General features: G+C 34.9%; 1 protein-coding gene across 8 annotated transcripts in view; it reads right to left on the reverse strand.

Moving 5' to 3' along the window:
- The window catches only part of Tbc1d5 (TBC1 domain family member 5), a 524,655-nt gene that overhangs the window by 112,939 nt on the left and 388,929 nt on the right, over window positions 1-22,787 (reverse strand). For all 8 annotated transcript variants that reach the window (XM_076842587.1, XM_076842568.1, XM_076842553.1 and 5 more), the window contains one exon: window positions 12,800-12,906. In XM_076842587.1, coding sequence (XP_076698702.1) covers window positions 12,800-12,906 — 107 coding nt within the window. The remainder of the gene's footprint in view (window positions 1-12,799; window positions 12,907-22,787) is intronic.

The following is a 22,787-nucleotide window of genomic DNA, read 5'->3' on the forward strand; positions in this document are numbered from 1 at the left end:
CAAGGGTTGAAATTTTCTGTCATATGTGGAAGCTAGAGGAAAATAAGAACAAAGAAAACAAAAAAGCAGGTGGTGGAAGACTCCATGAATATGGACAAGAGGATCAGTATGGGGCTGGGGATGTAGCTCAAGTGGTAACGCACTTGCCTGGCATGTGTAAGGCACTGGGTTCAATACTCAGCACCACATAAAAATAAAGATGTTGTGTCCCCCGAAAACTGAAAAATAAATATTAAAAAATTCTCTCTCTCTTTCTTCTGTATCTCTCTCTCTCTAAAAAAAAGAAAAAGAAAAAGAAAAGAAAAGAGGATCAGTAGAGTAGAGAAAGGGGTAGAGGGGCAGGGAGTAGGGACAGGGAAAGGAAGGACAGAAGAATGAATCTGACCAAACTTTCCTATGAACATATATGAACATTACACAGTGAATTAACTTTTATATATATCCAAAATATACTAATTAAAAACAAAGCTAGAAGTAAAAAAAAATTGAAATGATAACTCAAAGATGAAAATATCTGCAAATCTTGTATCTAGTAAACATCTTATATCCAGCGCATACGAAGAACACTTACAGCTTAGTAATAAATAAAAAAATTAAAATGGGCAAAGAACCTAAAAAGAGATTTCTTCAGTAAAGATCTATAAATGGTTAATAAACATATGAAACGCTGTTGGTCATTAGGAAAATGGAAATCTAAACTACTATGAGATACTGTTTCATGAACAGAATCTGTGTGTGTGTGTGCGCGCGTGCATGCACGCGCATGCACATAAAGACAGATATAACCAAGGTTGGCAGGAATGTGCAGAAATTGGCACCCTCATACATTGCTGGTAAGAATGTAAGATATGGTTCTACTTTGAAATAGTTTGGCAGTTCTTCAAATTGTTAAATATAGAGTTACCACATGACAGAGCAATTCCATGCCTAGGTAAGAACTCCAGAGAAATGAAAATATACGTCCACTCAAAATCCTGCATAGGAAATGTTCACAGCAGTACCATTCATGATAGCTAGAGCAGAAATAATTCAAATGTCTATCAAATGACAGTAGATAAATAAAATGTGGTTTATCTAGAATGGGATATTTGGCATTGAAAAGGAATTAAGTTCTGAGACATCCTACAAGATGCATATATTCAAAAACACTATGCTAAACTGAAGAAGTCATTCACAAAAGATCCCATATTGTATCTCATTTACACAAAATATTCAGATTAGTCAAATCTATAGAGACAGAAAGTAGGACAGTGGTTACCTGGGGTTGGGGGTAAAGGGGTAGAAAGGAATTTTAGTTGGAGGCAGATGAGTGAGGAATGATTGCTAATAGGTAAATGGTTTCTTTTGGGGGGCAAAAATGTGTTCTAAAATTAGATTATGGTGATGCTTGTACAACTTTGGGAATATAATAAAATCCATTGGATTGTATGTTTTAAATGAAAGTATTTTATTAATGTATAAAGTACATCTCAATCAAGTCATTAAAAAGAAACATGTAAATGTACACACACACATAACCCCCCCAACACACCCGAGGACCCCAAAGTGTTATACTTTGTTTAGCCAAACTTTGGACTTCTTGTAAGACTGACTCTTTTCTCATAGGCCTTTGAAGAGCTGAGAGTTCAGATGCCACAAGGCTGATGCTTGAAGGTCACCTAGAAACTTTAAATGGCACCAAATGCATCACACACACATTCAAGTGCAAGCACACACACACACACAATCTTCCAGATCTGGTAGTGATTCTTTGTGATAGTCTAAATATATGCTCAATCTTCAATTCTTCTTGTCCAACTTCTCCCCCATTCATCTCTACACTACCACCTCTATACAAAAACCAACCTCTGTCTTTGGCATCAACAGTTCAGACTTCCTTCTGGACAGAATCCCAAGCATAGGACATGGAAAAGCAAAGCCTTGTTCTGAGCGATTTCTGTTACCTGTCTCTTTAATAGACTCATATGGTGAGCCCACTTTGCATTTAGTTTATGACCTCACTGAATTCAGACCTCCTCTTAATTTTTGCTTTGACTATTACAAGTCTCTTATTTTCTCTCTAATCTACACATATAATGCCACTAGAAATTACAACTAAAATTCATATTCTAAGACTCCTAACTCTATATCTGGTCCAGATCCCTCCTTTGAGTGCTAGACACACATTCCCAGTTGCCCTCTGGATATATCTAATTGGATAGCCCATAACTTTCTCAAATCAACTCATTACCCAACATCCTTCTTCTATCGGCAAACTTGCTCACCTGTACATTTTCCCACAAACTCAGACAATAGTTGGATACCTGAGAAATGCAACCGATAGTTCACTGTCCACAGCTAATTATTTACCAAGCCATGTTGACAATCTTTGTTAAATATTCCTTGAAGTTATCACCTACATTTTATACTTTCAAGAAGCCCATTTTAAAAAAGGAAGAATGAAGGAAGGAAACAAAAGAAGTGAAGACAAAAACAAAATGCTCATATTATTTAATATTTCACCTTGTGTTTTCCCACACCAAAAGAATGGCTGCTGGAATATTATATTAATTTCAATAAAAATGTGTACATATACAAATACACATTAAATATGATGAAATTCTTTAGGGCACCAAACTATTACCTCTTGATAATGACATCTCCTATTAGTTTAATCAAAGATATATAATTAAATATTCAAAATTAGCTGAAATTTTAGTTTTTTTCCTAATCCTGTTTCCTCTATAATTGGCTTCTCTCTAGGATTCAAATGAAAAGACATTCAAATAAGAGAGTTCAAGTAAGATATTATCAATTAAGTATTAAGTAGTTATCTCAAGTTAATAGCTGATTTTCTTGTCAGTGGGTCATTTTATAAATGGGGTATATAATAGGTACACTTTATTAGAATTTTTTATAAAACAAGCTGGCTGGGTTTCTGCAGATACTAGTTGGTAAAAGGTTTATCTCTTTCCTGAGTTTATGAGATAATTACAACTATTTCTGTCATTTCTTTGCCTTCTTCAAATTTTCCAAGTTGGTACTTTTCCTCAAAGACAGTTCAAATCACAAAAGCACCAGACAATGTCCTCTTTAATGGGATAACTTTGAAATACGCTATTTTTATCACTGTTGTTGTAGAAAAAAAAATGGAGAAGTGATAAATAAGGTACTTCACTGCAGTGGGAACCTCAATAAAAGACCAGAAAGAACCAAATCACTAACAGCTCCTATATCTAACATGATGATGGAAAGGCTGAGGGCTGACAATTTTGTGAAACGTGAGTCTAAACTTCATCAGTTTATACCTCCTCAACACATTTTCAATAAACACAACAAAGGATAAACTTGAAGGAACTGTCCAAAAAAAAAAAAAGAAAAAAAAAAGAATGACAGTGATAGGATGTAGAGAAAAACCTGAAAATTGAAATTTTTCTTGATTTACTGAAGCAACCAAGTAGTAAAAAGATGTTGAAGTGTGGGTATCCCTACAAGAGGTGAGTCGGGGAGAGGGGACAGTTATTTCCAGTTGTCTCTTCAGAAATCAATTTTATTAATGATTGGGGATAAATATGAAGTGTGCCCAGAACTGTGGGACAATCAAACTATGAAATTAATTACAGCACTTCTGGGCAGAGAAATACAAAGCTTTCCTCAAGAAACTAAGTGGTTTCCAGATTAGCAAGACTTGACTACATCCCTCATATATTTAATATGTATCTAAAGAAAGGAGAGAGCCATCAAAAGAAAGTTGCCAAGGAAGCAGAGAAAAGCAGAGTCAAAGAGTAAGACATACGAGTAGAGTCACTGGGACAGAACCTAATTCAGTGGCTAACAGATGGTACTTTTCCGTATTACCTTTATGTGAAGCAGTTATGTAAAGATTTCAGTCTGCTTTTACTAAATGTGCCTGCCCATCAGCATCCATTTGATAATGATGTGGCCTCTAATGTAGGTCTCTGTCTTAGTCTATTTGGAGTGCTATAATAAAATACCATAAATGGGGTGGCTTATAAACAGTAGAAATTTGCTTCTCACAATTCTGAAGGCTGGATATTCTAAGATTAAGACACTGGACAGTTGATTCCTATTTGGTATCTTCTTGCTATATACTCACATGGTAGAAAAGGTGAGCTACTTGTCTGGGGTGTTTTTTATGAGTGCATGAATCTTAACTACCATCTTCCAAAAGCTCTACTTCCTAATATCACCCATTATGGGTTAGGAATTTCAATATATGAATTGAAGGGAAATGAACATTCAGACCACAGCAGTCTGCCACCAGGAAGTAAATGGGGGGGGGGTGTCATAGAGAAATGAGAATGTCAATCTTGTGGCTGTTTCACCACTAAAGACTAACAAAGATAGACTGACTTTAAACAGCAGCCTTATAAGTTCACTCTGGGGTCTGTCTCTTCATGATGGCTTAGTTTTTGGAGAGTACTGACAAAATCAGATTTTTCAGATCATGAGGCTAGAGGTCACAAGTTTTCTCTGTGATTTTAGCTTTTCCCTTTGACAAAGCTCTCTTGATGAGCAACAGAGATTAAGGGACAAGACATTTCCATTTTTAAGGATAGTCACTGGATCTCACCAAACCTGCCTCCTCTTCTTTCTGAACACATAGTTAACTACAATTTGAAAGGCTTGTTTGGGTAGGTGTAGCCATAAGATTGAGTTCTGACCTATTGGAATGTGAATGAGAGTGGTGCGTGACACCTGCAGGCCTGACCGTAAAACCTTCCCATGCATGATCCTTTATGCTAGTTTCTCATCCAGTTGGGGATGTCCATGTACAGAGCAACCTGTAAAGCTGAGGTTGAAGTTAACAGCAGGAAGAAGCCTAAAAAAATTGTGTTACTCTAAGACTTTCACCCCAAATTACAATCTGTCACTTGTGTAAAAACTAAACATCCACTGCATTAAGCCATGGGAACCAAATATTTTCATTTGCTATAGCAGTTGGTCAACTTTACTAATCCACCAAAACAAGAAAACAGAACAATCATTGTAATAAACACACACATTTTAACTTCTAGAAGAAAAGTTGTCCAAGGTGACTTTTTCCCCTTTGGGTTACCTAATTTGCATATATCCATATTATTCCCCTCTTCCCCTTCAGTTTGCACTATTACTCTTAACCTCTGAATTGGCTCTCTTGACTGGTTTCCTCTCATTTTTTATCTTATTACTTTTGTCTTCTTGTCTCACACATGGGTGGCAACCACCTGTAGCCACCTAGTTAAAGAAAAAACTCAAAGAACAATTTTATTAGAGAATAAAAATTATGTTTTCCCCATCAATCTTACTGAGTGGTCCTCCTCAGGAACCTCAAGGCCAGACTTGGCAAAGTGGTTATGGTGATAAGATACCAATTTTCAAATTCAGTATTTCAACCATGAGCAAATAAGAAGCAGAAGTAAACAATCGGCTGTAGGACAATCAAGTTGAAGTGAACTGTATTATGTTCCCTGCATAAAACCAAAGAGCTTACCCAACTCTCTGTGGCCATTTGAGATTAGGGGAAGTGGTGAGTGTGAGAGTAATCAGAACACCATACACTAGGAATCAGAAGGAGGCCAAGGAAGAAGACAATTAGCTCCAGATGGGAGTAGGAGCCAGGGGGATGGGTCTTGGCTCTGCCTTTGAATTCAGATGATTTTGGGTATTTCACCTCACTCTCATCAGGCCTCAGGAGAAAATAAAGCATAATTACATGATCTCTAGAGTCTTAACCAACCTGAAAGAAATTTAAAAAATATACAATATTCCTAAAACTGAATGTTTAAAGTACCTTTAAATTTCTAAAAATATTTATTTTTAGCATCAGAAAACCAAGAAGTATGTAATGGATCCAGGTTACAAAAACACTGTTAAAAAACTGGGGTGGCACAGGTAGACTTCTCAGTAAAACTCAAGACCCCAGGGCATAAAACACTTGTTTTATCTGAGGAACTCAGGTGAATTCCCTTATCACAGGAGAGGGTAAGTTCTGTGTCTTTCCTCGCTAGCCTTGGTAATGGCTGTGACCAAGGAACAGCTGTGTGTGTACTAGGGGGCCAGTCTTAGGATTCTTATAACCACCACTGTAATGAGGTGTTTATCAGTAAGGGAACCTGTTCCTTTAAACACACAGACAACAATTTCCACAAAGTTTCATAGCTCTCTTTAGTTGCTCACAATTAAAAAACAAACAAGCAAACAAACAAAAAACCCACTAAACTTTCCCAGAGTGACTAAAAAGCTAAACAATGACATGCTTATTTCCAGCAAATATTGTTACTGTGAGCAACTACTTATAGCCACTAAATCTAAAAAACAAAACACCAACCATTAAAATGAGACCCTTTTGTTATACTGACTTTCTAAACATTGAGTTTTCACTGCTACACAAAACATTTATTGATGTTGAATAATAACACACAAATTGGAACATTATACAAATAATGCCAAGTAAAATATTAGTAAAACTTCCTGCATATTTCATGAACTTTCAATAATTAATTTTTGCAAACACTTGAGATACTGAGGGGAGATACAATAATTCTTTAGATCCCTGAGAGGGGGTTACTGAATGAATCTGGATAGGGTACTGCCAGGCCCTGCCTAGCTCTGTCCTTCAGCAATCCCCAAGAACTCTGCTTCCTATTTTCTCAAGCTGGAGTAACAAGGCCAAAGAAAATTCTTCAAAGCTTTGTAGGAATATCTCTTCCCTTAGGAAGCCCTCTAAGTCTTCTTCCTGAAATATTCTTACTCCTTTTTTCATAACAACTTGTTATTTACTTTTATACGTAGGATACAGTATCCTCATCACATGAATCTGCTTACAGAAAGTACTAGAAAAAGATACCTTTTGAATTAAACTAAATCTTGCTAAAATATAACTGGGAGGATCCTGAACTTATTTGGTCCAGCTTCCTTATTCTACAGTTCAAGAAAAGAAGTGGCTTGCCCAATCAACACAGAAGTTAAGGCTTCCTCAAGTGGCAGACACTAAGCTAGAGCTGCTGGAGATCTAGTCCTTGGTCAAGTAGAGCTCTCCTTTCTGTAGTCAAGAAAGACTCCTGTGCGGTTCTTTTGTCATTACACAGTGCAGCATGATGTTAACAAAAATGGAAGCAAAAGAGTCTGAGACTGATGTTCATAAGAGACAGTCAAGATTGTCTCTTAATAGATAAAATAAACTATGTTCAGTAAAGTAAACTGAGAGTTCAGAGTCCTGGCCACGGTCTCCTAAAGTCAAAAATAAGGTTACTGAAAGAACCTGTGTGATAGCTAGAGGTCTGAATCAGTGAGTGTGCTTGCCAAGTGAAGAACTTATTTAAGATGACCTCTGAGAACTCTGAGGGAAAGAGTACTTTAGAAGAGAATGTTTTAACCATCAGGAATAAACACGAATTCAGCAAATTTTTCAGAGTTTCTGAATGGGATATTAAGAATGAGTTTAACTCTGTATCACCATGTAATGATGCAAAGTAATAATCTGCCTTTCCTGGCTCACCAACCTATCTCAGTCAGGTTCATAAATCCAATTGTACTGGTCTTCTTTCAGTTCCACCAATAGCCCAAGTTCATTTCAACTTTGGAAACTTTGCTTCATTGTTCCCCTCTATCCTTTGCTTGGCTGGTTCCTTTTCCTCCATTAGTTTCCACCGGAAATGCCTTCTCCTCAGAGAGAAACTTTGGATCAACTACACAAATCAAGTCTTCATGGAGTCCAAATTCAAACCCCACTTGTTATTTTCACAATGATACTTTATTAGCATCCTATATAACATGTCAAATCATTTTTTGTTTATTATAATAAAGACCATATCTCTTTTTTTCGTTCACCTGTATATCAACACCATCTAAACAGTACCTGGTACATAGAAGACACACAGTAAGAACTGGTTAAATAAATGAATGAATTCTAAATGCCATAAAACTAATTTAAAATTGTTGAATGACCCTAAGAAACTGTAAGTATGTTTTAAGAAACACATGATTCTAGATTAAAAAATGTTTGAAGACAATAAATAAATCTTAAATACTGTCTTAATAAACACTGTTATATTACTCCTTGAAGATCATTATTATATAGCCACCATTTTTTTTAAGAAATAAAATTTAAGATTTTTAAAAAGTGCTAATCTGTTGTCAATAAGTCTATTTCTGGTTGGATGTGGAAACATACCTGATTAGTCACTAATAACTAAATATCAAAAATAATAAACAATCACTTTGTGGTTTTCTATGACACAAAAGAATGACATCCATACAGCTCAAAAACAAAGAAAAATCAGCTTTCCTCATGTCAATAACAAACATGAAAATAAATGATTCTCCAAGAATGTCATTTAAAAAAATACACTCCATTCTGAGAGAAAATAAAGATGAATAAACAGGAATAACAAAGCAATCTATAACCTGAAATCATGATGAAAAGTTGATTGGAAAAATACTAGAAATAGAAATGTTAGGGAAAGTAAGTAAGTGAATTCAGTGTATTCTCCTCAAAGAATCAGTCTGGATAGTTTGTCCTTTACTGCTCAGATCAGAAAAGATTATACAAAATAGCCTTGCTGGAAAGAAACATTCTCTTAACAATGTCACCTCACTGGTAGTAGGTTTGAATACTTGCTACTTTTCAATTCTGATATGATATTTTACCAAAGTTATTAGACAATGACAAAAATGTTGCATGTATTAGCAGGATTATTTTGGGGATGAAACGAGTAAAAATTCAGTTACTTATAAAATCTGAAACTTAAACTTCAGACATTTTATAGCTTAAAAAAGAAAGAAAAATTTAATACAACTCCAAACACAAGCAAGATTAGAAACTGGTCAAGTATAGGAACATTGCACATTATGTTTCTATAATGTGTTTCTATGTATAGGAATGACTATGAAATTGTCATTTCTAGTAATTTTCTTCTATAAACAGCAACAGTCACTGCTAGAATAGATGCTTGAAAACTTGGCAGAAATATTTTTTTCTAAATATTCTAATCTTCAAAACAAATGGTGGTTGTCAAATTCTTACTGCATAATCTAAAATGGTAATCCATATACTGTATTTCACTTGTAATAAGTCTTTGTAGTAAGGTTAACACTTCAACACACAGTACAAATAAAGAGAGCTCCAAAAAATGAAAATTACTTTGCTTCTGTTTCTGTATTAGAATTTTATTTGCTAAAGGGTAAAAACAGATTTGCAAAATTCACAGTTAACTTAAAACAATAGTTTTAAACCTTTATTCCTAGCCCTTACTGCCTTCAGGAAGGAGAGAACATCTGGTTATTTAAGGAACACAATATGTTCACATTTTCTATGACTTTTGTTTCTAATTGGGCTTTTAAATTTTTTTTTTTGAATTTGAACAACTAGCTAGAACAATGTTTTTTAATCACTTCATATTTTTTCAGACTGTCCTCCTTCTATCCCTCTAACTTCATTTAGTCGATTGTTTCTAGAAATCTGCTCAGTAGTTCTAATATGATAAAGAAAGTGAAAATTAGAATTGTGGCCTGAAGAACTAAGTATAGAATCTGTATTTATGTCATGCAGGGTAGAGAATGGTACAAATAGACATTTGACATCCAGTGTTGTCATAAAGTACATATTTCAAATAGTTCTTGGACCACTTTATATACAAAAAGTTTCACTTACTATAGCTACAAATAAATGTTTATCACAAATACTTTATATGAGAAATAGATAAGCAAGATACCATTAGTTGTAAAACAACAAAGCTACTATAGTTCTTGTGTAGAAAGATGGCCTAAGATCTGAGTTCAGTTGCTGACTCTGTGACCTAATATGTCTCCTGAGCTTCACTCTGATTATCAGTTTAACTATGAAGGGAGAAGACAAAATTAGACTGTCTAGGCTCTTTATACTTCTGAAATTGTGATAACTCAAGTGAGGTATATTAATTAAGTGAGGACCATTGCTATATCTTCTTTGTCCCACAATATCTGAAGGTGATAACAGATTTCCAGATAATTCTAACAAAAAGGAAATTAAGGAACTATTGATACTCTTTTAAGTTAAAATTGTAGGGCTAATTCACCATCTTGATAAAAATGGAAGCTAAGGCTTTTTGTGGACTATGGATGTGGGTTCCAGAAATATGCCAGGGGTGAGTGAGGTCTACCTAGATTCAAGTCAGTGTGGTATACTAGAAAGGAGCACAGTATCTGAAGCAGAAATCAATTCTATTGTTATTTTCTTAATACCCAGCACATGTAGGATATGCAAAGCTAAGTGCTAAAAACCGAGCAGGTGTCTTAAGGAGAAATGATTAGTAGAACAAATATGAACAGAGATAAAACACAGGTGCTGTGCAAACTTGAAGGGAAGGAAATATCCTAAAGGAACCTGGAAATGATTTTATGGAAAAGGTAAGATGGATGATAGAAACCTCAGGAGGCAAAGAGTAGGAACAGGATCAGGATTTTTTAGAAGATATGGGTAGGGGTCTTAGTATTATCTTTCTCTCTCTTTTATTCTCCTTAGCATAAATGGCCTCTTTTATGACTATCATTAACAACAATTACAATGAAAATTGTACTTGTAGATTTCTATAGTATAGGCAAACTTTTTTTTTTTCACTTGCACTTTTGTAGCACTGGATTGGATTGAATTAGCTCAGTTCTTTATACAGAAAGAAGCTCTGGAAGAATGGGTTATCCTAGACAACGTCACTCAACCTCCAAATATTACAAAAAAGATGATAATGGCTCAGCAAGCATGAGTTTTCCAAAATAATGAGAATGGTCAGAAGCTGAGCCAAGGCTTGACCTAGATCCCCAATTCCTAACTCAGGTACCTTGCAGAACACTACAGTCTACAGACTTACATTAACACCTGTGTCAAGGACAGGAGTTCTCATTTGAAATTTCCTAATTTCAAAGAGTCTATACTTACTACACTACCCTTTGACTATAACTACCACTTTGATGGGCTAGAAATCCTTTGAAGATATACAACTTTTTTACTTTTCCTGTAGATATCATCATTCCATGAACTTGTCCTCATGAGTCTTGTTATTATGACTCCCTCACCCTGTCCAATTTCTTATGCCTCAGAAATATCAGTTTAGGGCTTCATATTTAGCACCAATATTTCGACTACGTTTTTACTTGGTGGGAAATTCCTTTTTTTAAGATAATAATGCTATTATTTTTTCTCTCAAACTCTAACGAATCTATAGTTTTAATGTCTGTAGAATTTTATTCATTAAACTATTATAATATGGGCACTATTTATTGAGATAAAATTACTCCATAAAAATCATACTAATATGAAAGGGCACTTAGATTCTATTAGTCAACAGTGATGGACTGGGCATAAAGATTCTGAAATTATATGAGAGATTCCTAAGAAGATCAATCATATTTAGCTAGGAAAAAAATTGCCAAGACCCATAGGTTTTTGACAACATATTCATTTCTTCCTTTAGTTAAATCAGACAAATCACATTAAGCAAGGAATTAAAACTGCTTTTAGCTTTTTTTTTTTTTTTTCCTTCCACTCTAAGAATTTCTAATTCTGAACGGAAAGCATTGGACTTAAGTTTGTAGATCAAAATTCATACTGAACTGACCAGCAACCTCTTTTTTAAAGCTATTTCATTATCTTGTTGGTTTTTTTTTGTAAACAAAAAGTACATACTCTCACAACTTACATATACGTATGTACATAAAAACATAAGCAAAGAACTTTATGTTTTCATAGTCATACTCTTAAGTTTTACCAGAAAAAAAAATGCTTCCTTATGTTTCAGAGAAATGATAGATTTCTGATGCTTAGTGAAATTCTTGGTGTAATAGAAATGATATAAAAATTCGTATTTCTAAAGAAAACGTACTAGCATAAAGAAAAAAAATTTAAGTCCATCAAAGAATACACTGAGGAAATATACACAGGTCGAAGTTAGCAACCAAGGAAAGGGCAGAAATCCTTTAGAATCAAAATTTATATTAAATTTGAAGGACCAGACAGAGCTTTGGCAGTGGAATCCACAGACAGACTGACTGACTCACAGACAGTTAGACAATTGCCAACATGAGTGGTGGGAGGGCTGCCAAAAAGCCAAAGGCTGGGACTACCATCCAGCACCTGGCATTCTCAGACTCGGATTTGAAGCTTTCTCTTTTATACTGCATCCAATATTTTTGTTTGGCTCCAAAGTAGTAAGGATTCACAGATTTTTTTAGATCATTTAATGTTCTTATTTTCAAGAAATATAACATTAGTTGTAAAAGAGCACACTTTTTCTCTGCAGTGTAAAGAAAATTTTGATGAACTGCTTTACGCTCAAATGGAGAAATCAGTGTTAAAGTCTATTTAAATCTTTATTAGATTACTCTTAGTCCAGAGTAAAAAATACATACTCACAACATAAAATAATTCAGTGATTCATTATATCATTAATTCTTACAGACCTTGTCCTTTTAACAGATCTACTTCTCTGACTTTTATATGGCCCCAGAGGTACTATTTGAATAAAAGTCATCCCCTATGAGGGGCACCAAGGATAATGAAGTATGGCTGCAAGGAGAGGTAGTTGCTCAACTATTTCCTTGAGTGATGAGGAAGGCAGGAGGACCAAACAATTTTAGGAGATACAAGAGATGTGTGCTCTGATTCTAAATTGCATTGTCACTGAATTACTGGCTATTGAGGTATGTGAGTTTTGGCCTATGACTGTTTAACAAATTCGATTGCTAGGCAAATCATCTGTTATGGGAAATTTTTGATCAAACATATTCAGAGAAGCCTATTTTTCACCCAACTTAAAATTGTGCATATCCTACTGTGAAAACTTACCTTTGGGTCTCTAAGAAACAGAGCCTTAAGAATCAGTGAGTGCACATCCCCGATGAGTGGATAATGCATCAGAAGGCCAAGACAGGTCTGGTAGTTACTAGAGATCACTAAAAAAAAAAAAAAAAAGAAAAGAAAAAGAAGAATTCAAATACAATATTGATTGAGATATTTTATATTATATTACTGAAAATATAAAACATAACAACTTAGAGCCAAAGAAAACAAACCAATAATTCAACTGATTTGATAAAAGGAAGTAAGGAGAAGATATCCTTATCAAATGGCCTTTGAAGCAACACACTGCATTGTTAGCAGCAATCTAATACACTAGTGCTTACCCTCAGGGAGTGCTGGGAGAAAAGAAGCTTTAGATACAGTTATGTGTGTATGTTTGCAATATAAATTCTTAGAAACATGCATACTTACTACCATTTATAGGACTGTGCTTGAATGAATTTTGCTTTTCTGCTTAGAAATTAGTAACAAGAACCTTATGAATGGGGGAGAACCAGTTAAAAATTCTCATAAAACAATATTTGCCTTGATAATTATGTTTGATAATTGATAAGTTATAGTTACTCTCTTATGCAAATATTATAAAATTTAAAATTAAAAAAGTAATTTCCCAATTCTTTGTTTTTCTGAAGGTAAAATGAAATTTATAGAAAATATCTATGAGCATTTCATTGGAGAAAAAAGTGACAAAATCTTCATAGATGAGTCTAATTGTGTTCTGCAGACTGTCATTTAATTTTTTTTTCAAATCAACCTAATTATAGATGCAATTATTAAACACATCTTTTCAGGCAGGTCTATGTAAACTACTTTGCTTCTTTGTAATCTATCTGCCACTGCTGTCATAGTGAGACCCATTAGCTATACTTGTTTGTGAGGCATATCGACTGCCGCCATATAGCACTGACTGTGAACAACTTTACAATTACTTCCTGTAGTTGTATCTGAATCTTTTTCATGAACTTGTCACTTGAAAAATATTCCATAGGGAAATAACTGATTCAATAGAAAAAATGCAAATAAAAAATAATTATTTCTAATCAGAAATATACTTGATTCTTAGTTTCCTTTTTCCTGCTGCTGTTGGAAAAGCCACTTCTTGCTATAGCTTCCTCTTCCTCTCCTGTCCCATGAGTGCTATGGGGAGAAGAGACAGAACCGGGCAAAATGAATAATTAGAACCTATGTAAGGAACCACTTTATCATCTTCATTTCTGTTGCTGATCTGACAGCTTATAATTTCATACATCTGTTTTCATTTGAACAGCACTCACTTATCTACCCTATCTATATCTGTTCAGACTCTTCTTATTTGTTCACTTTTCCATATTTACATTTACTTGTCCTTTTTTTCTCAAAAATTAAATAAAGACAGAATGAGGACAGAATAGTATGTTTTCTTGTACAGTTCTCTTTGAGAACTAACAAGTAAATAAACTTAGATAAATCAACACATCTTACAACTCAATAGTTATTTTCTCAAATGCTAAAATGATAATATATATTAGTAGCTGGCCAACAAAGAATTCTAATTATTTTGCATAAGATAAAAGAGAATTCTGTAAAAAGGGTTTTAAAAGCTCAGTGCTCAAAAGATGTGGGTCTGAATCCTAGGGCCCCATTGGAATCTTTCATTAAGTTGCCTAAAATGGTATAAGCAATGGGACTAACTTAAAGCACCCTGTTCAAAATCTGTTTGGCTACCTTCTGTGAGCTTAAATTTAGTATTCTGGAAAACAACTTCCTGATTTTTAAAAATTATCTACTTCATGCAATTCAATAATTACTTGTTGAGTACCAACTTCGTGACAAGCCCTATGCTAAGACAGGATGTGGAAATTAAAAAAAAGTCTTTGCTCTCAAAATAAAATTACAGAAGGGCAGAAGTATAATATTAGCAGCTGTTACTAATACTTCTATTAAGATGACAATGAATTACTCAAGGCTTCTGCAAACAGGACCCAAACTAAGAACTTTACTCCTTTGCATTTAATTTTGATGACAACTTTATATAAAGGTACAGTTACTATCCCTGTTTGACATATGAAAAAACTGATACTTGTAAAGGTTAAATCACTTAAAGAACACAGTGATTCCTTGTTGGAGAAGGATCTGAAATACAGAGGTCTAACATTAGGGTTTATACTCTATATAATACAAAACTCTGTTTTGAAAGGACATTGCTTTGAAAATCATGTCAAAACAGATGCAAATGTAAACAGTGAAGTCTATATTATTACTCTTTTGTAGTAGTTTTAAATAACCTAGAACGTCAATATAAACCAATGTCGAGAATAGCCTGATATAGACAACATTTAATTGGGAGGGACCAGAATGATGATCCTATTTCATTGCAAGTTTAAGAACTTTTGAAGTTATTAGAGGTTTCAAAGTACATAAGGAAAGCAAAATAATGTGTTAATATTTTATTGGCAGAACAAATGAAGAAACTAATATTTGTCCTCCTTCTCTCCCTCCCTTCATTCCATCTTTCCATCCATCCAATAACTGCATGCAATGGACACTTTCAAAACATGAATTAAATGCTAGATATTCAAAGACTACTAGGCACTGGCACTAAGGAATAACAGCAAATAGTGAGTCCCCTACCTTCAGATTAATACTATCTTCAATTTACTACTGAAAATCTGTATTTTAACAGTAATAGTATTATGGTTTGCATCTGGGATGTTCCCCAAAGGCTCATGTACTTGATGGCTTGGTGCCAAAACAGCAATGTACAGAGGTAGGAATTTGGGGAAGTAGGTAGATCATGAGGACTCTGACCTCTCAGTGGATTCATCCATGGATGGCTGCATGTACTACTGGGAGGTGGTATTATTTGGAGAATGTTGGACACTGAGGGGTGTGACCTAGAAAGGCTGATCATGTCCCAGGCCACTTCCTGTCCTCTCTCTGCTTCCCAGCTTCCAGAGGCTGAACAGCTTTCTCCTGCTGCATCCTTCTGCCTTCATATTCTATTTCACCTCAGGCCAGAGCTGACTGACCCTGGATTGAAACCTCTAAAACTGTGAACCAAAATAAACTTTTCATCCATTAAGTTGTTTATGGTATTTGCATCACAGCAACAAAAAGTTGAATAACAAAGAACATCTCTAACTTGCAATTACATATGCTAACTATCAAATCCTTTTTTGAATAACTAAGCCCAATTTACAGTAGGTAAAAGGTTATATGTTGGTTTACAAATAAAAAAGCACAGATCTGACAGAATAAGAATTCAGTTTTTCTCTTCATAGTACATTTTTGTTGAACATGAAAAACTAGTCTGTAATAATATTCCTTATCCAATGTTTATTCTATCAGAGAAGGGTAGTTATATGGCAGGGGGAAAAAAAGTGAAAAGTTTAAAAAATCCTGAGTTTTAATGTCTTCCTACATTTGAAATGAGAAGTTTATGCTTTAAAACCAAAGTACTGAAGCATACTCTGAAGAGTTGATGCAGGGAAGGTAAAAACAAAGGTGAAGGCACCTGGGAAAATATACTGTATTTGGAATCAGAAGATCTATTAGAATGTTGGCCCCAGTTACTTATTAAATGTGTTAGGCAAGCTGCTCATCTTCACTCAAACTTTATTTTCCCCCATTTAGAAAACAGGGACTATGAAAGCTGTCAGTACTCACATGGAATCACTCTTGTCAAATTAATAATGAAGCTGGGAGACCATGAAAGAAGGGCCTTCTTGAGGGCATGCTGCAAAAGGAATGCCATAAAGGACTTTCCTAACCAGAACTTTCCAGTTAAGTCACTTCTATTAAGACCCTCTTCAAGCAACAGTCAATACCACCAAAGAACAAGCAACAGTCAGTACCACCAAAGAACAAGTGTCATTACCTGGGACAAGTCCCTTATAACCAACGAGCCTCATTTCAAAATGACTTACATGGACTTCTCCTTTTGCCTTTAAAAGCTTCCCTTTGTCCTACCCCCTTGTCTGTACTTTCAGTCTACCATACCAGGCATATGCCAAATTGCAATCCCTTGCTATTCCTGAATAAAAGCTTGCTTTGTTTACTGAAAGTCTGTCTCTCTGCCATTCATTTTTGGTCAACAAGAAATGCTTTCTCTATCTGCAGGATTTCTCTAAGGGTGACCAAGATGCCAAACCAAGATTTCCCTACTCACCGAATTTTTCTTTGATGAATAGTGCTACTCCACATGGAAGCAGAGCTGACTTCTTTTTCTCCACTTTAAATGACCCACAACTACTGTGATGTAGTTGGAGAGAGTTGGTTTATATAGTTTTCCCCAGTGAAAACAGAAAAAATAGTGCAATCAGTAAAACTAAACAGGGAATGTGATTGTTTTGAGAAAGTTTAAAGCAACATGAATCTATAACTTATCTATAACTCACAGCTAACTATACTTATAACATTTACAAATATATTTTTCCAAATTATTTAATTTTATATGGAGATATATTGTCTCAAAGTAACAAAACAAACTGAGAACAACTACTACAAACCATGACACTAAATACATACTTCCTTTAATTTAGCTATCACTTACTAAGCAATTACATAGTATGTCTGGTGACTTGCCACTTATGTAACAAACATCTCACAAGTCCTACCAACCTCCTCGAAGAAAACCATTATCATCAACCCTCTATCACACATGAGGACATGGGAGTACAGAGTGGATAAACAACATGGCCAAGGCCATAGAGCTCCGAAGGGGTAGGAACAGAAATTAATGTAAGTCTGTGTAACCGAAAGCTTTGCCCTTCATTGCTCTATCTTATACTTTGCTGCATTCCTAGGAGAGTCACAAGAAGAAGATCTGCACACATAAGTGAAGACACACACAATGCAGATGGCTTCTAAACATCAACTATGTTCTGAGTCACAGAGAAGTTCAAATAAACAGAAGAGGTCCTCAGGTGTAACCAATATTTAGAAATAAGCATAGATTCTTACATTTAGGTATAAATCGTCATACAGGATAATCAGATTAAAAATAACTAGCTCATGAAAAAAGAAACCTTTAGGCTTTTTCATAATTCATCATACTTCACTGAAAATAGTGCCAATGTGTAAGTACTTTGTAAGGTATCTGGCATGCAAACACATTTAAAGACTATTGTAGGATCTGAAAAGATATTTGTGAAGCTGGGCATGGTAGCGCAAGCCTGTAATCCCAGTGGGAGGCTGAGGTACGAGAATCACAAATTTGAGGTCAGCCTCAGCAATGAAACCCTGTTTCAAAATAAAAAGAACTGAGAACATAGTTTAGTGATAAAGCACCTCTGGGTTCAATTCTGTTTATTTAAAAAAAAAAAGTTTGAGAGCTATTACACACGGGAAAAAATAATAAGCACCAGAATTAACACCAGAAATGTCTTCAACTATTTAAAGATTTTTACTATTTTGACTTTCCTAGTATAAAATGATAATATAAAAAATGGGATTTCAAATGGACTAGAAAACAAGGTGGAGAAAAACTGAAATTAAATCATTATTAAAAGCAAAAACTTTTATTCAGCTCAGTCTTGGAGCCAAGTATGAAACAGTCTTTTCTTCCACAAAAACTGATTTTATTCTAGCATTTAAGACCCTTGTAGGATTTTTATCCTTCTGGGTTTTCTCTCTTGGTTGCCTTTGTGACACCTGCCTCTTGGAGCATCACCAATCATTAAAACACTGAAACCCAAGACCCACCCTTAGTAAACACTTGGCTAAGTATTGGGTAATTCCTTATTTTTCTGGTAGACTTAGTACAGAATAATATGGGATTTTAAAATTCATTTTCAGGAAAGAGGACAATTCATATTCAGAGTGGCACATTCTCCTGGTTCAAAAAAGACTTTAAAATTTTTTATTTTTACTGCTCAAGCTTAATACACTTTATACAGAAATATAGTTTAATCAGAGATCAAACAATAAGAAAACTACTCAAGAAATTACATCATAAATGTACAGTGTTGCTGATACTGTATATTAAATACTTAAGGCTGAAGCAAGGAAGGATCAAGTGCAGAATTTCCAATGACTAGGAACTGAGCACAATTTTGGTTACTGTGACCAAAAGACCTGGAAAGAGCATAGTAGAAGAAAAAGTTAATTTGGTGCAAGGTTTCAGAGGTTCAATCCATGGTCAGCTGACTCTCTGGCTCTAGACCTAAGGCAAAACATTACACAAAAGAGGAGAGGCATTGTAGAGGAAAGCAGTTAGGTCACAACAACAATGAAGCAGAGGGTGGGCCTAGAGGGAGGGAGACAGCTTGTAGAGAGCTTGTGTGCATACACTATGCTCACCAGGGAAAATATATATACCTCTAAGGCACACCTCCAGTGCCCTACCTCCTCCAGCCATACCCTATAATTACCAACAATTTAATCCATGTCAGTGGATCAATCCACAGATTAGATTAAATCTCTTATAACCTAATCATTTTACCTCTGAAAATTCTTGCATTGTCTTACACATAAGCTTTTGGGGGACATCTAATATCTAAACCATAATAAACACTATACTAGGAAAATCAGAATGACTGCATGTAGCTCCAAGAGTGCCACTGGGAGCAGCTATGAACAGGCTTCAGTTTTCTCTATCTTCTCTATCTCCTTACCCATTAAGAAAATAAAATGAGATGATATAGTGTAAAAGCAAAATCTTTAAACACAAATTATTAACACTAAGGTAATAATTATAGGGATATAGTCAGAATCGAAGAATCTATTATTTCCATATTTGTAAAATTTCACGGAAACGAAACCTGAAAAACTTTGGTGACTTTAAAGATTTAGAAAAGGGATAGTAAACCTGATTCATAGATTTGCCTTTCTTAATTCTTCATCCAAGAAAAGAAAACCACATCTCAGGTATTAGTTAAATCTGAATATAGACATAAATGGTTATATTTTATGTCATTGTGCCCACTGGGTTCTAATGCCTTACTTAGAAATTTCAATTGTCAATAGAAATGGTTCAAGTTCTGAAGGAATTTAAAAATTATTGACAATATCCTCCTATTGTTAGATTTGTGTACTCACTCATTCAACAAATATGCACTGATCACCTGTTTTGTTCCAAATACTGAGTTCTAATGACATGAAAAGAATTAAAACACAGTTTCCGCTTTTCTTTTTTTCATATTCCAGCAGAAGAGAAGCACAGCACTAACTACAACAGAATACTGGGCTGATAATAGTGGCACATCCTCAAGCTATGCCAGCTCCTAAAATGGAAGACTCTGCGGTTGGTGGGAGTGTCAGCCAACAACATGGGGAAGCAAATGGAGGCAAGATACTGAGCGGCTGCAATAGCAGGGGTGGTAAGGAGAAACAGGGATGTGAAGAGAGAAAGTAAGTGAAGATCTTACTTCTATGTAGGGAATTCCAAGACATCCTGTAGTAGATAATGAATAAAGACACTGTGGTATATCCAAACAGAGTATTATTCAACACTAAAAATAAATAAGTTATCAAGCCATGAGAAGAAGACATGAAGGAAACTTAAATGCACATTACTAAATGAAAAAGGCATTCTGAAAAGGATACACACTATTATCTTAACTATATGACATTCTGGAAAAGGGAAATCTATGGAGTTAGTAAAAAGGAAAGAGAGACTAATCGGTAGCACACGCAGAGATTTTAGGGCAGTGAAATTATTCTCCGTACTATAATGGTGAATACATTTCATTAGACATTTGTCCAGATCCACAGAGATATAATACTGCTATGTTCTCAATGTAATTTGAGTGTCACCCAAAGTTCCATATATAAAGGCTTGGTACCTTGTATGAAGGCAGTAGAGGAACTGTTGACCTTGAGGAGGTAGGGTCTTGGTGGTAGATCTTTAGGTCAATTTGTGTGTGTTGGAGTGTGTGTTCTCAAAAAGGCTTGTGGGACCTAGCCCATCTTTTCTTTTATTCCTGGCTCATGATGTGATATTTGCTCTTATGTGCTCCTGCCATGATGTCCAGTCATATTGGGCTGACATCACTATAGGACTAAACCCATGGGGCTGCCTGATCTTTCACTTGAACTTCCAGAACTATGTGCCAAAATAAACTACAATTTATTTCACAAGTAGTGTGTGCTATTTTGTTACATCAATGATTGACACAAACACAAGAGTGAATGCTAATGTAAACTAGAGACTTGCAGGTTCTGGGATGATAATGATAATGATGATAATGATATGCAGGTTCAAGGACTTTAACAAATGTGTCATTCTGGTATAGGATGTTTACAGTGGAAGAGGCTGTGGTATGTGATGGGAGAGAATATATGGGAGCTATACTTTCTGCTCCATTTTGCCATAAACCTAAAACTTCTCTTTCAACATAAAAGCTATTTAAAAAAAAAAAAAAAAAAACAGAAACAGAAAACCAAGACAATGAACTAGTAGTAGAGTATCAGCCTTTGTAAAGGAAATTTTAAAAGATTATTAAACTAAAATACAAAGTAATGTAAATGGCATTTGTAACTTAAAGGGTATATTAATATCCTTATCTGATGTGGTCATAAAATCAACAGGCAATATTTTACATTAGAGAAAAGAGAGCTGGCAGTCAGTAAATGCTTAAACCCTCCTTTAAAAATAAGACCACCAATTTGGGCTTTGGTAAAACTTGGTGACACATTACCATGTGGTTTAAGAGAGTCTTTATTTTTAGTTACTGAGGTTGGCTCTTCTAGAAATGACAAATTCAACTTGCAGTTTAAATAAACTATATTCTGACATCAGTATAATGTCAAACATGCTCTTAATTATAAAATAGATAATAGAAATTCTGGGATAGGGCAGACAGAAACACTGGCCTACAGACAGCTAGTGGCCGAAGAGGTTGCAGAGATCCAAAATGAAATCAAAAGGAAAAACACATAAATCAGGAAGAAGACACAAGTGCCACAACATGCCAGGGCAGGAAACAACTAAAGACCCCTACAGAAAACAGAGAAACAGAGGGAGCTACAGCACAGTAACATGTAGTAACATGTTTATGCTGGCTGAAAAATCAGGACAGGGAGAGGAGCCTGAAGGCACCCAATACAAAGACATGAAAAGGAAGGGGAAACACAAGTGCTTGATCTGAAATCACATTGTACCCTGTAGATATGTACAATTATTATGTACTAATTAAATAGAAAAAATGAAATTTAATTGACAAAGTGAAACAAAGGAAGAAGTAGATAGAAATGCCAAGAAGGAAACTTTTCCAGCCACAAAATGTTTAGAGAGAAAATTTAAAAAGACAATAAACATTTGAGAGGTGCTTTGTGATTAAGAAAATTGACAGTTAAATGGATTATAGCATTTTAGCTATTAATACAGTTTATAAGACAAAGGTGTATTATATTACAAATTAGAAAATGTTTTATTTTGATACTAGTCAAACATCAATTAAAAATTTAAATTGGGCTGGAGTTGTAGCTCAGCAGAAGTGTGCTTGCCTAGCATGTATGAGGTACTGGATTTGATTCTCAGCACTGCATATGAATAAATAAAATAAAGGTCTATCAACAACTAAAAAATATTTTAAAAAATGATTTCAACTGAAATAAAAAATTGTCGATAATTAATTTAAAAGGTAAGCAATTGTTTTCAAAAAGTCATGTCAAAAGAACATTTAAAAAATCATTATTTATTTGAGTTGTTATTCCATAAATTAGAATGGACACCTGTCCTCTCACAAATCCACTCCCAGTCTCCACAGTGCCTTTGACCTGATACTACTTCAAGATTAGCTGGGCAGATAAAGAGCTTCAGATGCTCTGAGGGACATGGAAGAATGACAATAAGTGGTTCTGGTACTAAGGAAGTTGCAATCTGCTCAGAAGATAGGACCAACAACCACAATAACTAAGAAACCATGTGGAATAGAGTGAAATTGAGTGCTACATTAACTGAAACCTTGCAGGACCACAAAAGCGAGAGGTCAATGAGGTTAGAACCATGGGGAAAGGTTTTGGAAAAATATTCTTTACCTTAGGCCTGATT

Source organism: Callospermophilus lateralis, chromosome 1 (genome assembly GCF_048772815.1).
Source record: "Callospermophilus lateralis isolate mCalLat2 chromosome 1, mCalLat2.hap1, whole genome shotgun sequence".
Taxonomy (NCBI): Eukaryota; Metazoa; Chordata; class Mammalia; order Rodentia; family Sciuridae; genus Callospermophilus; species Callospermophilus lateralis.